At 34.9% G+C, this 12,046-nt stretch overlaps 1 protein-coding gene across 1 annotated transcript in view; it reads right to left on the reverse strand.

The window, feature by feature from the left end:
* Positions 1-12,046, reverse strand: part of LTN1 (listerin E3 ubiquitin protein ligase 1) — a 31,981-nt gene that overhangs the window by 18,476 nt on the left and 1,459 nt on the right. Inside the window, exons 2-12 of the mRNA XM_063148240.1 lie at positions 11,577-11,780; positions 11,179-11,277; positions 9,964-10,194; positions 8,939-8,991; positions 7,774-7,954; positions 6,854-7,027; positions 5,619-5,809; positions 4,284-4,422; positions 2,782-3,567; positions 2,264-2,305; positions 910-1,102 (exon numbers count right to left, since the gene is read on the reverse strand). Of these exons, the coding sequence (XP_063004310.1) occupies positions 910-1,102; positions 2,264-2,305; positions 2,782-3,567; positions 4,284-4,422; positions 5,619-5,809; positions 6,854-7,027; positions 7,774-7,954; positions 8,939-8,991; positions 9,964-10,194; positions 11,179-11,277; positions 11,577-11,780 (2,293 nt within the window). The remainder of the gene's footprint in view (positions 1-909; positions 1,103-2,263; positions 2,306-2,781; positions 3,568-4,283; positions 4,423-5,618; positions 5,810-6,853; positions 7,028-7,773; positions 7,955-8,938; positions 8,992-9,963; positions 10,195-11,178; positions 11,278-11,576; positions 11,781-12,046) is intronic.

A 12,046-nucleotide genomic window follows, 5' to 3' on the forward strand; every position in this document is an offset into this window, starting at 1 on the left:
TGAACTCTCTGTGGAGAGAGGAAAGAGGTTTTCCTGATGGTCCTTTACATCAGAAGATCCAGTAACAGAAAAAACAATCTTAGGACACCTTCAGGATGCCTTGTCTAAGAACATGCACCACAGTGAACTGCCTGTGAAACCTGGAAGCACTATGAATGTGCACAGCATCCACTGACACTGAAATATGTCACCACAGGGGATCAAAGTAAATGCTGAGTTTACATGGAAAACATGAAGAAAAATTAATTCCCCTGGAAGTCTATATAAGATACTAAAATTGCAAACAAATTAAACAGGATGATATTAACAAATTAAATAGGATGCTATGAGTAATAGCTATTAAGAAAAAAACCTGAATACATATACAGCATAAGACCACATACCGAGTTTTAAAGACATAAAAATAAATGGAAATGGCTGAAAAAAATTCAAAGATCCTATAACAAAGCATTGCTAAAACACACATAGGTCCATAACAATTGATTTGGTATTCCAGTTTTGAAGGTAAATTTCACATGGTATGGTTTAAAAATTCACATTACAGCACATCAGCTGATAGATCAAGCTTACTTAAATTTTCCTCAAGTTTTCAAAACTTGCAAATCTGAATCTTCTCTTTGAACACTGCCCTTGTTTAGCAATGTGGACCAAAAAAAATGGCAGCTACTGCTGCAAGTTAGTGTTTACAAAATTAAATAGTATGTAGTAAACTGGCTTAAGTATAAAAAAAGCCCAAAACTATGAAACAAAAACCCCAACAAAAACCAACCAATCAACAATAAACTACCAGGAGAAAGCCTAAATGTTCTACATGAAGTATTCTGGAAGATCCCAAATTCTTTCAATCTTATGCAAAGGGTTAAGTGCAGCATTTACACTTCATGAACTCCAAGGATTATATATGCTCACCACTTTTAATGTGCTGTGACAACACCAAGCTCAGAAGAGTCCACATTTCCGAAGAGGCTGATCCTGATGAGGCTGTTCTAGGTTTTAAGCCCAGGTGACACAGATCATCTGCCAGCATTACCAGTCTTTCTCCAAGCGTGTCTCCTTTCAGCCAGTCAGAGACTAAGGAAAGTTTCGTTGTGCCTGAGCATGCCTGGATCACAAGAAAAACATTCCAGGAATCTTTTGAGGGTATCGAATAATAGAATGGTTTGGGTTGGAAAGGACCATAAAGATCATCTTCCAAGTTCCAATTTAAGTACCAACCCCCTCCCAGCAAACCAGGCTGCTCCAAAACCCATCCAACTTGGCCTTGAATACTTCCAGGGATGGGGCAGCCACAGCTTCTCTGTGTAATCCATTATTAACTATTAACTTTTATTACTAAGCACAAGATTAGTATGTCAAACTTGCACAGACAGAGTGAGAATTACATCATCTGCCATAAAAAGCCTTCAGATTTTACATCTGTAACAACATCCCCCAACTTTCTTTTTGTCAGAGACCACAACTTATGGCTGGTCAGATCTCTATTGCAGAGTGAAACAAGTCACTTTTTGAAAATGCTTCCTTATGTTTCTCCTCCAGTTATAGAGCCCTGGAAATTCCTACATTGGAGTTAGAAAAATAACTTCTGTATGACCGAGTTGGCTGAAATAAAATCTATTTACAACATAAAAACTGTTTACAGCACCTGAATTTCTTTAAGAAGAAAGAGAAGGTCACAAAAACTTTATTTTGCTGATGAGCCACTGTAAGTTAAAAAAAATCACAAAAACTCAGTATTCCTAATATACACAGCATATGTGAGGGAAGATCCTGTGGTCTATGTACCGGACCGTAAGTCAAGTGTTATGAGTTCTTGTCCAAAAATTCATCATACACTTCCTATTTCATCCCATCCCAACTTAAATGTCAGTTTGTCAATATTCAGCAGAAAAAATCGAATACTACCTTTCCCTTATAAGCACCTTGTAGGATGATGATATAAATAATAACTTTAATTATTGGTCTAATCCCCAGCTCCATTCTGTCTAGCTTAGAATAGATGATCCACAAATTAGGAATCCCTCTGGCTCACAAAACAAACTGATCAAAAACAGACGGGACAAAGATTTTTTTTGTTTTGGCATCATCATTTCATTTTTAAGAATGTCCCCAGATTTAAGTGCATTTAAATCAAACACTACTCTAAAATTGTAAGATTTTCAAACTATGGAAATTACCACTACAAAAACATATGAGTCTCAAAGCTAACATCAGAGAATTATTAAAAATTACGCATAACAAGAACAAAGAAAAATCTTAATCTTACCTTTTGAATTATCTGGAGAAAAATAACCCACTTAAGATCCATCTGAAAAGAAAAACAAAATTCCCCAATATTTAATAAAAATCTTTGCTGACTAGGAATAAATAATCCCATTTTATCTGTTCTGTAGGCATAAGTAGAAGCTGATAAAATTCAGTAACAAAGTTATTGATTGTATCATTTTTGTCTTGTAAATCTTTCCCACAAAATTCAGTAAGGGACTGTATACAAAAGGCTACCAATGACTACTATTAAAGTGCACTGTATAAAGAACCAAGAGGAGAGAAATTCTGATGATACTTTTTCAAAATTATTTAGACCATATAGAAAAGGACAGAACCTTTCACCCCAACACTATCATGTCCAACTTTCCAAAAACTATCTTCCTTATGCTGAACTTAACCCAAATTCATGTAGAATTATCATCCACGCAACAGTGCCAAAATAAGATTATTAGTGAACCACAGCCCACAATAACAGTAATGACTCTGATAAAAATTAACATCATGTACCAGTCATACCTTTACTAAATCATCAAGAATGACTTTCCTTTCATCATTATTGTTGCAACAATGAAGTACACTGTATAAAATATCAACCAGGAAATGGGTGTCTTTTCTCCAGTCTTCTTTCAGCCAGGTTATTAAATTCAGATACAGAAATTGTACAGATGGACTTCGGTTATGAGCTTTCACGTCATTTTGGGATTCAGCTTGAGCAGGACTTACATTATTTCCCTGCTCTAAAAGTACTTGGAAAACTCTGTTTGAGGAAAAAGTGTTGAGCAGGGTAGAGAGAAAGTTCAAATGCTGTTCTGACTTCTGTTCATTGACATACACAATGCTCAGCTCGGCCAGGTTGCAGACTAAGTTCTCAAGAGGTTCTTTCCTTAGACGTGACGTTTGCTGCAAGTCAGCTTGAATTTCAGAGTCACCATTTCTAACTTCCATGAGCTTTCGACTCTCAGTGTTCCTTTCAAATTCATCCTCATCTGTAAATCTGATTTTTAGAGATTTTCTATTGTTTGGTTTCATAGCACTCTTCGGATTATGAAGAATTTCTAGCAAACCAGATATGGCAAACAGTAATTTCCTGTCAGCATCCAACCTATCAACATGAAGTATACACATTTTTGAAAGATGGCCCCAAAAATCTGTCAACAGTTTCTGGAAAACTTCATCTGTGCCATCATCATTGGAGAGTTCTGCTTTAGCTTCCCAGGAACTCAGCATTTCTTCTGTTTGATAAAACAATGGTCCACTTTGTAACTTGGGCTCCTTAAGTACAGCACTGACAAAAGGAATTAACTATAAAGACAAAAAAAATGTATTAAAGAACAGTGATCCAATTTATAAAACCATTTTATTCTTTATAATACCAAGAAATTATATAATTCTGAAAAACATTCTGGAAGCAACTCTGCAAATATCAGAATTATTTATGTTTGAACATTTTATAAAAACATACAGGATGGGAGGCACTTTTTTCCCCCATAAATATAACTTTAATTGCACAGTAAAAAGGATGATTTCATAGGAAGAAAAAAACCCCTAAATTCAGTACCTGTACTTTTGCTACACATTACTGTCTACAACTCCCTGAAAGGAGGTGGAGGTGGGTCTCTTCTGCCGTGTCTCAAGTGAAAGGATGACAAGGAGTGGCCTTAAATTGCAGCAGGGAAAATTCAGACCAGGTATTGAAAAAAAATCAATGGAAATGTGGTCAGGTATTGGAATAAGTTGCCCAGGGAGTTGGTGGAGTCACCAGCTCTGGAAGTGCTTAAGAGACACCTGGATGAGACTCTTGGGCACATGGTCTGGGGGTGATTTTTGGTGGTGCTGGGCTGACAGTGAGACTGGATGATCACGTCTTTTCCAGCCCTGACAATTCTGTGTGGTTTTTTTCCATAAAATCTAGGGAAAATTTAAACAGAGAAGTAAATCCTCACCTAAAATTCACATTTCTCTTTAATTTTGCCTTATTAAATGCACACACAACAATATTCAGTATTTCTGATTAATACCTGGTCACATATAAGCATTTGATGAATCTGGCTTTGGTCTTCTGCTTTCTGTAGTACAGCAAAGCACAGACACTCCATAAATGCAGTTATAATTGCTGAACTTTCTGAAGGACTGGCTATTGTCCTCTCATTTGACAACCTGTGAGAAGACACAGAAGAAACCAAGTAACCCAGTTTTCAAGAAACCCAGTATGAATGTTATTAATGTACCCTGAATTACCTTGTTCTGATCCAGACACCAGTATGAGAATACAGGATCACAGAGTCATTTGCAGGAATCAGATAAAAATAAAGTCAATTTAGAAAGTTGATAAACCCAAGAATTTAACAGAATCTATATCAATGAAATTCTTCATTCAGTCTTAGCTTCAGAAAAAACAGATCTACATAAACAGAGAAACCATATACAGCCTAGCACACTGTCTCCTGTTTCAGCTGGCTGTCAAAACTCTTTTGCAATTTTCCATACAATACACAGAAGTTCAGAGAATGTGACTTTTTGTCATTACAGGGAAAAAAAAAGAGGAAGAAAAAAAAAAAGAGGAAAAAAAAGAAAGCCACTTAAAGACAGTCTCCCCAGTTTTGAGTCGGAAAACCTGCAATTTCTTTGCTTTTTAATGAATATTAGATCACACGAATGATCACAGAAATATTACAATCATTACTATGTGTAATAAAATTCTATACACTTTTCAAACAAACCCCTACATAAGTCTCTTCTCCAAGAGCTCTGCTAATTTTCACACCAACATCAGCAGAGAACTGAATTTGTTTTTCATTTATTTTTTAAATAAATTAAATTTCAGCATTTCATAAAATACTTTCTATATCCTTTTGAGTATGCAATGCACAGGTGCACATTTAAATTACATTTGATAGAAAGGTGGTTTTGAGATATTTTAAAGGCACAAAGTACAAGCAGTTTCATCCTTTAAAAATGAGTATCACAAGAATTACAGTTTGTGCATAAAGGAAATGTCACTATCACAAAGTTAATCCTCTATGTAAGAATTACACACTGGTGAGAAGAGTGTGATTCCTAAGAGTCACTCTTAATTATAATAATGTTCCATATTCAAATTTGTCATGGAATAAACACAAGGCTTTGACAAGGAAAGATAAGAATGCTTCATGTAAGGAAGATATAGTAAAATCAAAAGGAAAGCTGAAGGTTTAAAATGACAGGAACAGCCACAAAGGACTGACTCCAGTTTTGGATTTTGAAAATAATTTTAAAAATATAATCTCATTTATCTTCAAATGCTTAAAGATTAGTTTATTTGTTTCCAAACATAAAAGAGACTGATTCCAAATAAATAAATTTGTGGTCCATACCCTTGAATTATAGAGCTGAAAAAAACTCTGAAGTATTCCAGCTTCGGTTCCACAATGTCAGGAGGGACCTTGCTAATGAAGGGCAGGAGGTTTGGGTAGATAACAGTAGCTAATCCTTGCCCACCTTCTCGAAGCACTGTCCAGAGCTTTGGCAGAACTCCTTTTCTGGCATTTACATGACTCCAACAGTCCTACAGAAAGAAATTAACTTACTGTAAATTAAACAACAATATGTTGCCTCAGAAGAACCCCCAAATTAGCCATTTAACCTACATCCCCATATTATAGTGAAATATGTCATTGTGAAATTCAAATTCTGTTAAGTTACTCACTTGCCAGTATCTTTAAAATCACTTTCTCCCTATTTTGGCTTGTGAAGTTAAGATGATAAAACTATTTCTGCACTGTTTAAAATCAATTGACCTTTCTTAATAGCAACTGCAATTAAAGGTTTCTCTTTAATCATACTTTCATGATGCTTCATAGGAATCACTATTGTAATTAATACTGTATTTAATTTTAAGTTCTCATTATCACGGAAAGCCAATGAGTTTGGAAGTGTCACTAACTTCAAAACTCTCTTCAAAAATTTTCTGATGGTTAGAAACTGCTTTGGCCCTTCCCCCTCCCTAAATTTTTTTGTCATCTGATCTATTTTAATTATGATCATATCTATTATAGTTCAAGGTACCTATATTTATAACAAGCTGAACAAAGACCGTTAGGGGTTTTTCTTCAAGAAAACTTGTTCCAGTTCATTCCAGCAGTTGCAAAAGGGAGCTGCAGCATTAAACCTTCAAAGCATCCCAGTCTATGGCAACAACTCATCCTGCTAATAAATTCAAAGCCAGTGTTTCACTTAAAATTAAGGGAAAAAAAAAAAGCTACAGAACCCTTACATTTGAAGGGGAAACAAACTAACCAAAAATGCACTGCAGGTCTTTTTTGTAACTGTCTTTAACAAAGAAAAAGGTTTTAAGCATTATTTGACTAACTAGTAACTACATTGGATGAAAGGGTTTCAGATTAATTAAATTAAATTCATAAAACAACACTAATTTTCAGACACGCTGGACATGATATATTTGAAAGTTACACTGAAAGAAGGAGTATGTACCCTTATGGAGTTCCTGTTATTAACCATAAAGAAAACTCAGTCAAGCCTGTCTTCCTAATTCTACACAGAGAACAACACTTGGTGAAAAGTTAAATTTGATGAAAATATCTCACATTACCTCAATAGTGGTGATAGTATAAAGCACTGCTTCCCAAAGAGCAAGACACACCACTGCATCACTGTCATCAATGCTGAGAAGAACAGCAGGACAAACTCTTGGTGCTTCAGCTTTCACCACCTCAGGTAAGTGCTGGCAAAAAGCAGAAATCAGCTCAAAGAAAGATGAGCGAACCTGACAGAGGCCACAGAAGGAAAAACAGAATTTGTCACTACATGTAGTTAATAAGATTCCTTTTAAAGTCAATAAAAGTTTACAACACACCATGCCCATATTTCATCACATTAACAAAGGTTAAAATATTATTAAAAACCAAGAAAAACAAAATAGTTATTAAACAGTCTTATCAAATATTTTAATACAATTTGTTTACTGATGAAATGCCTGTCAAAAGTTGTATTTTTATATACTTCTCAAAAGGCATTTTTTCCAAAAAGCAACTTAAAGCTTTTAAACAAAATACTATTGCATTACTTCATTACTCTATGTACAGTTAAAAACCAGTAAAACTATTTAAAAAATGAAAACCCCAAAGCACCAAGAATACATGCTGTAAGTTGACAGTTTGTATCTTCTACATGAATTTTAATGATGGCCAAAAAGTAGATTATGATGATATAGAAATAAAAATTTAGCCTACTAGATAAATTTTCAAGTAATATTGTCTATATTGAGTTTGGCGGGTTTTTTAACATTAAGTTCAGTCAAATATTAGTCCCAGATCAAAAAAATTTATAATTATGTTAACTGAACATTTCTTTAGCCTTTCTGGAATCTACCTAGAAACCTGAAGGCTGTTTCAAACCTAAGCAAAGTACCAAGAGCATCCTTGTAGAATACAAGTAATTAATACTTCCTTAGGTTAAGGGTATTACCTGTAACAAAAACCAAGCAAAATAAAGAAGAAATTAAAAACTCACCTGTGATACATTGTTTTTGCTATATTTCCAAAATTTGTTTTGGGACAGAAGTGACATTAACTTTTCCTCCAATGAATGCATCTCTTTCTTTGGAAATATGCTGAGCAACTTTTTTAAAGCTAACAAGGAACAGGTCAGAATCCGGAAAAATTTGGCTTTCCTTTCTTCTTCTGGTACAGTTCTCAGAAAGCAAAACAAAAAAAAAGTTAAAAGTGGACCACAAATAAACCAGCAGTCATCCCAAGTTTGTCTAAACTAAACTGCCTTCATTTTTTTTGTGTTTATTTTTTGATTTCAGGTGGCAGCAATATAAATACATAAACTTTCCATAGGTTCTAAATTACACTATGAAGTTTTAGAAAAAAAGTTACAAGTCATCTCATCTTCCAGCTACTCACAAATTATATTCTTAAAAGAGCTGAAACAAAATTAGATAACTGATAACACTTTCAAAAATATTTATATTAAATGTTGTAGTAATAAGCAGCTGGGACTCAATTTTATCATGCAGAAAAAGCCAATTCTTTATTCACAAAGCTCATATTAATAGGAAATATCAGAAGGTACTTTGTTAGACCAAATTGGCTAACAATACTGAGACTCAGTTTAATCGTCAATAAATGGCTAGGGTGTCCATCTGTCAAATCTCTTCATTTTTGGTTAGTTTAGATATTTTGTTCACTGATCCCTATGAGACAGATTTTTTGTTTATTGTAGGTGCAAACAATTCTCTTACCAGAATAGTCTGTTGTGTTAACTGCCTTCATTTTTTATGATTTTTCACATGGGAATGTGAAAAATCATAAAAAAATGCTAAGCTAGCTGCACTTAGAATAAGTAACAGGCTAGCTGGTAATTTAGCAGAACAAGGCCTGATTCTGTATAATAAACTATATAACATTAATATTTTATATAATAATTTTATATATATACACACATATATATATATATATATTTGGCCTTTCTTTTATAATATCTCTACTTGTATGCAACACTTAAGTCCCAATTAAAGTTGCTGGGATCTGGATTCAAATAATTATTCTGTCTCCTGAAACAAAACTAAACTCACTACTTCCAGATCTAAAAACTAAATTCACTAATTCCAGAGAACCCAATAAAGACCAAGATTTAAAGAATTAAATATACATTTATCAGGCAAACATACTGAGGGTCACTAAGTGTATCAGCTGTTTCCTTCAGAAGGTGATCTTGAAGTACCTATGGGGGAAAAAAACATGCATATAAACCCAAAGAAATGTAATACTTATATGTGAACAATATAGTCCACACATTATTCAGACACAGCCCTACAATAAAATTTCACAGCCTCTGAGCTGTCTAATATTTTTAGACATGCTAGTAAACATGCTAGAAGAGAATTTGACTCATGGTGAACATAGTAGCTGTGGTACTGTCTGAATTGAGTCTCCCCAACACTTACTAAATTGCAGCCTCATGCCAATGTGCTCCTGCTAAAAAGAAGCCAAAATGAGGCAAATCAAATCAGTTAGGTTTGCACATGACAGACCGGCAATGCAATCTTTGAACTTTTTTTAATTCGGTCCATTGAGTATCATATCTAACTGACAGAAAAGCATAATGGCCAGAATTAAACTTGTAGATGCTGAAACACTGCTCAGCATTCTGCATTCTTCTTCACTATAGGTAAACTACTCCAGCATCATTATTCCATCTGTCAGCAACATTATGTGTTGACTGAACATTATTACATAGGAATGCACACAAGGAAATACACAATTCATTCCTTTGGTTCCAGTCATTCTCATCTCAAGTCCAATAAAACATATGTATTTTTTTCTCTGCATTCTTTATTATTTTTCTTTTTTATATTTCCTTACAGAAGAAATTCTCCCCTGTGAGGGTGGTGAGGCACTGGCATAAGTTGCCTACAGAAGCTGGGACTGTCCCATCCCTGGAAGTGCTCAAGGCCAGGTTGGACAGGGCTTGGAGAAACCAAGTCTAGTGGACGGTGTCCCAGCCTATCGCAGGGGGTGGAACACAAAGACCTTTTAAAAGTCCCTTCCAACCCAAATCATTCTCTTCACAAGGGCAAAGTTTCAGGCAAGAAAGAAATTTAACCATGAAGCACAGATGGGGGAAGGATGACTTTAAAACTTGTAACAGAAGTTGACATATACAAAGCCTTAAAAAATACAAAAGGAAACTCACATTAAGAATTTCATCCTTACAGAATACTAAGGCTTCAGGTTGTTTGCTCGAAGGAAAAGCTTTTTCAAAAGCTACTTTTGCAGCAGAAGCAGCAGGGGAGTAAGTGTCACACTGAGCAATCAGCCAGTAACCCATGATACTCTTTAAGTAAGGAGCTAAGTGTTTTTTGACTTTAAGAATCAGTTGCTCAAAAGATTGCTGAGTTGCTTCTCGAACACGGCGATCATGATCCTGTTAAACAAAGAAAAGAAGGAAAAAAAGAGAAAGGTTTATTGGTTTAAGAAATGCACCTTTGATTTCAGGTACTTCAAAGCAAAAGTGGTGATTAAAAAGCCATGTTTGCAATTAATTGGATTTGAAACATAGATTTGAAAATACACACCAATGACAAAAAAGTTTTGGTATCCAAAGATATGGGGAGCGTCCTAATTTAGAAGCATCATATTCCCAAACTGTTGTACACTCAGATTGTAACTTTCTCCTGATATCCCAAACAACAGTTTTTGTTTCCAATTTATACAAACATTTTACAGACAGACAAGAGGCAGGAGAAACAGGAAGCATTGAAGACATCTGAGTTAGAACTACCATCAGCTGTGCATTGCAATCCTTAATTTGCAAATGAGTTTAAAAGATCATGATTTTTTACACTCTTGACTCCAGAAAGAAACAGTAGGAATCTCTCTAATAGTTAAGAATAGCGATTCATTTTGTTCCATACCATGTTTTCAACAGTAGCCATTCTAGACAGCTTGGAAATACTATAAATAGATGAAGAAACTTATTGCTAATCTGGCTACACACGGTCTTTTCATATTTGGGTTTGGGGTATTTTTTTAATGTTAAGTCTGGTCAGCCCTAGATCAAGAAAGTTTATAACTATCTTAACTGAACAGACTCTCTAGCCTTTTTGGAATCCACATAAAAGAACTCTTCCTCAGAAATATAGTACCATCTTTTAAACATAAAGGTCTAATAGACCTATCAAGGAAGTACATCCCAGACATTTACAATTCAAGATTCCACCCACTGCCAATACTGAAATATGTCCACAAAAAGAACAGCATTTTTCTTCAACTTGATGTTTCTCCTAGAACAAGTCAGTAATTCCAACAAAGGTAGATAGGTCAAACAAACAAACAAACAAAGACCACCTTAGAGGTAGTCACAGGAAGTAGATAGGTAAGTTTCTAATTTAAATGTTTCAATACTTACCAGTGAAATTTTACAATAAATTCTTGGCCAGTAAGGAAGAACACCTTTAACAACTTCTGCTTCTCTTTCCTTGCACATCATCCCAAACTCTTGCATAGCCTAAAATTAAAATATCAAGGGCATGACTTAAAAAGTCAGGTAGATATAATCTGTAATTTACCAGTTTGTATCTGAAACTGCAACTTCCTTTTCCAAAAATCAAATAATTTCTTGCAAATGAGCATCTATAGAGATAACTGCATGATGGACCTTGCTATAGGTTATCCTGGATATAATCTGTATTGCAGTTCTCGCAAATCCACCAAAGTGAAATTAGGTATTTCCTCTTTCTCACTTAAAAAACTGGTATCATTCTCCAATTAAAAAAAAAAAATATGGCAGGCAAAGGATACACCTACTTTTAACTTGGTTGTGACATCCCTTTTAGAAAGTTTTCGCAATACAATTCGGAAATCAGCATCCACAAGGCTGTCTACTTCTTCTGCTCCTTGAATTGCAGGAACATATCCTAGATCGCTCTGAGACGTCCCAAAGCCGATAAACCCAGGCACTGTCCCACGTTCTTTCGCAAGGAGCTCTGCAGCTCGGCCACTGCTAGAAGGCTGACAAAAGAAAAGCGACAGGAGTCAATTATCCATTTAATTTTATTTTGCATGCATTACGCATTTAAAAATATGATAATAATTTTATTTTATAATGAACCTTCTAATTAACATAAAGTCTCTCAAAGAAGAGTCCACCTGTGCTTTAAACATAGAAACCTAGAAAATTATTCTTCTCTTTAGGATCAGGCTGAGAGACTTGGGGTTGTTCAACCTGGAAAAGGCTCAAGGGAGCCCTCATAACATCCTTCCAGTATCAGCAGAGA

The sequence above is a fragment of the Melospiza melodia genome, chromosome 2, assembly GCF_035770615.1.
Source record: "Melospiza melodia melodia isolate bMelMel2 chromosome 2, bMelMel2.pri, whole genome shotgun sequence".
NCBI lineage: Eukaryota > Metazoa > Chordata > Aves > Passeriformes > Passerellidae > Melospiza > Melospiza melodia.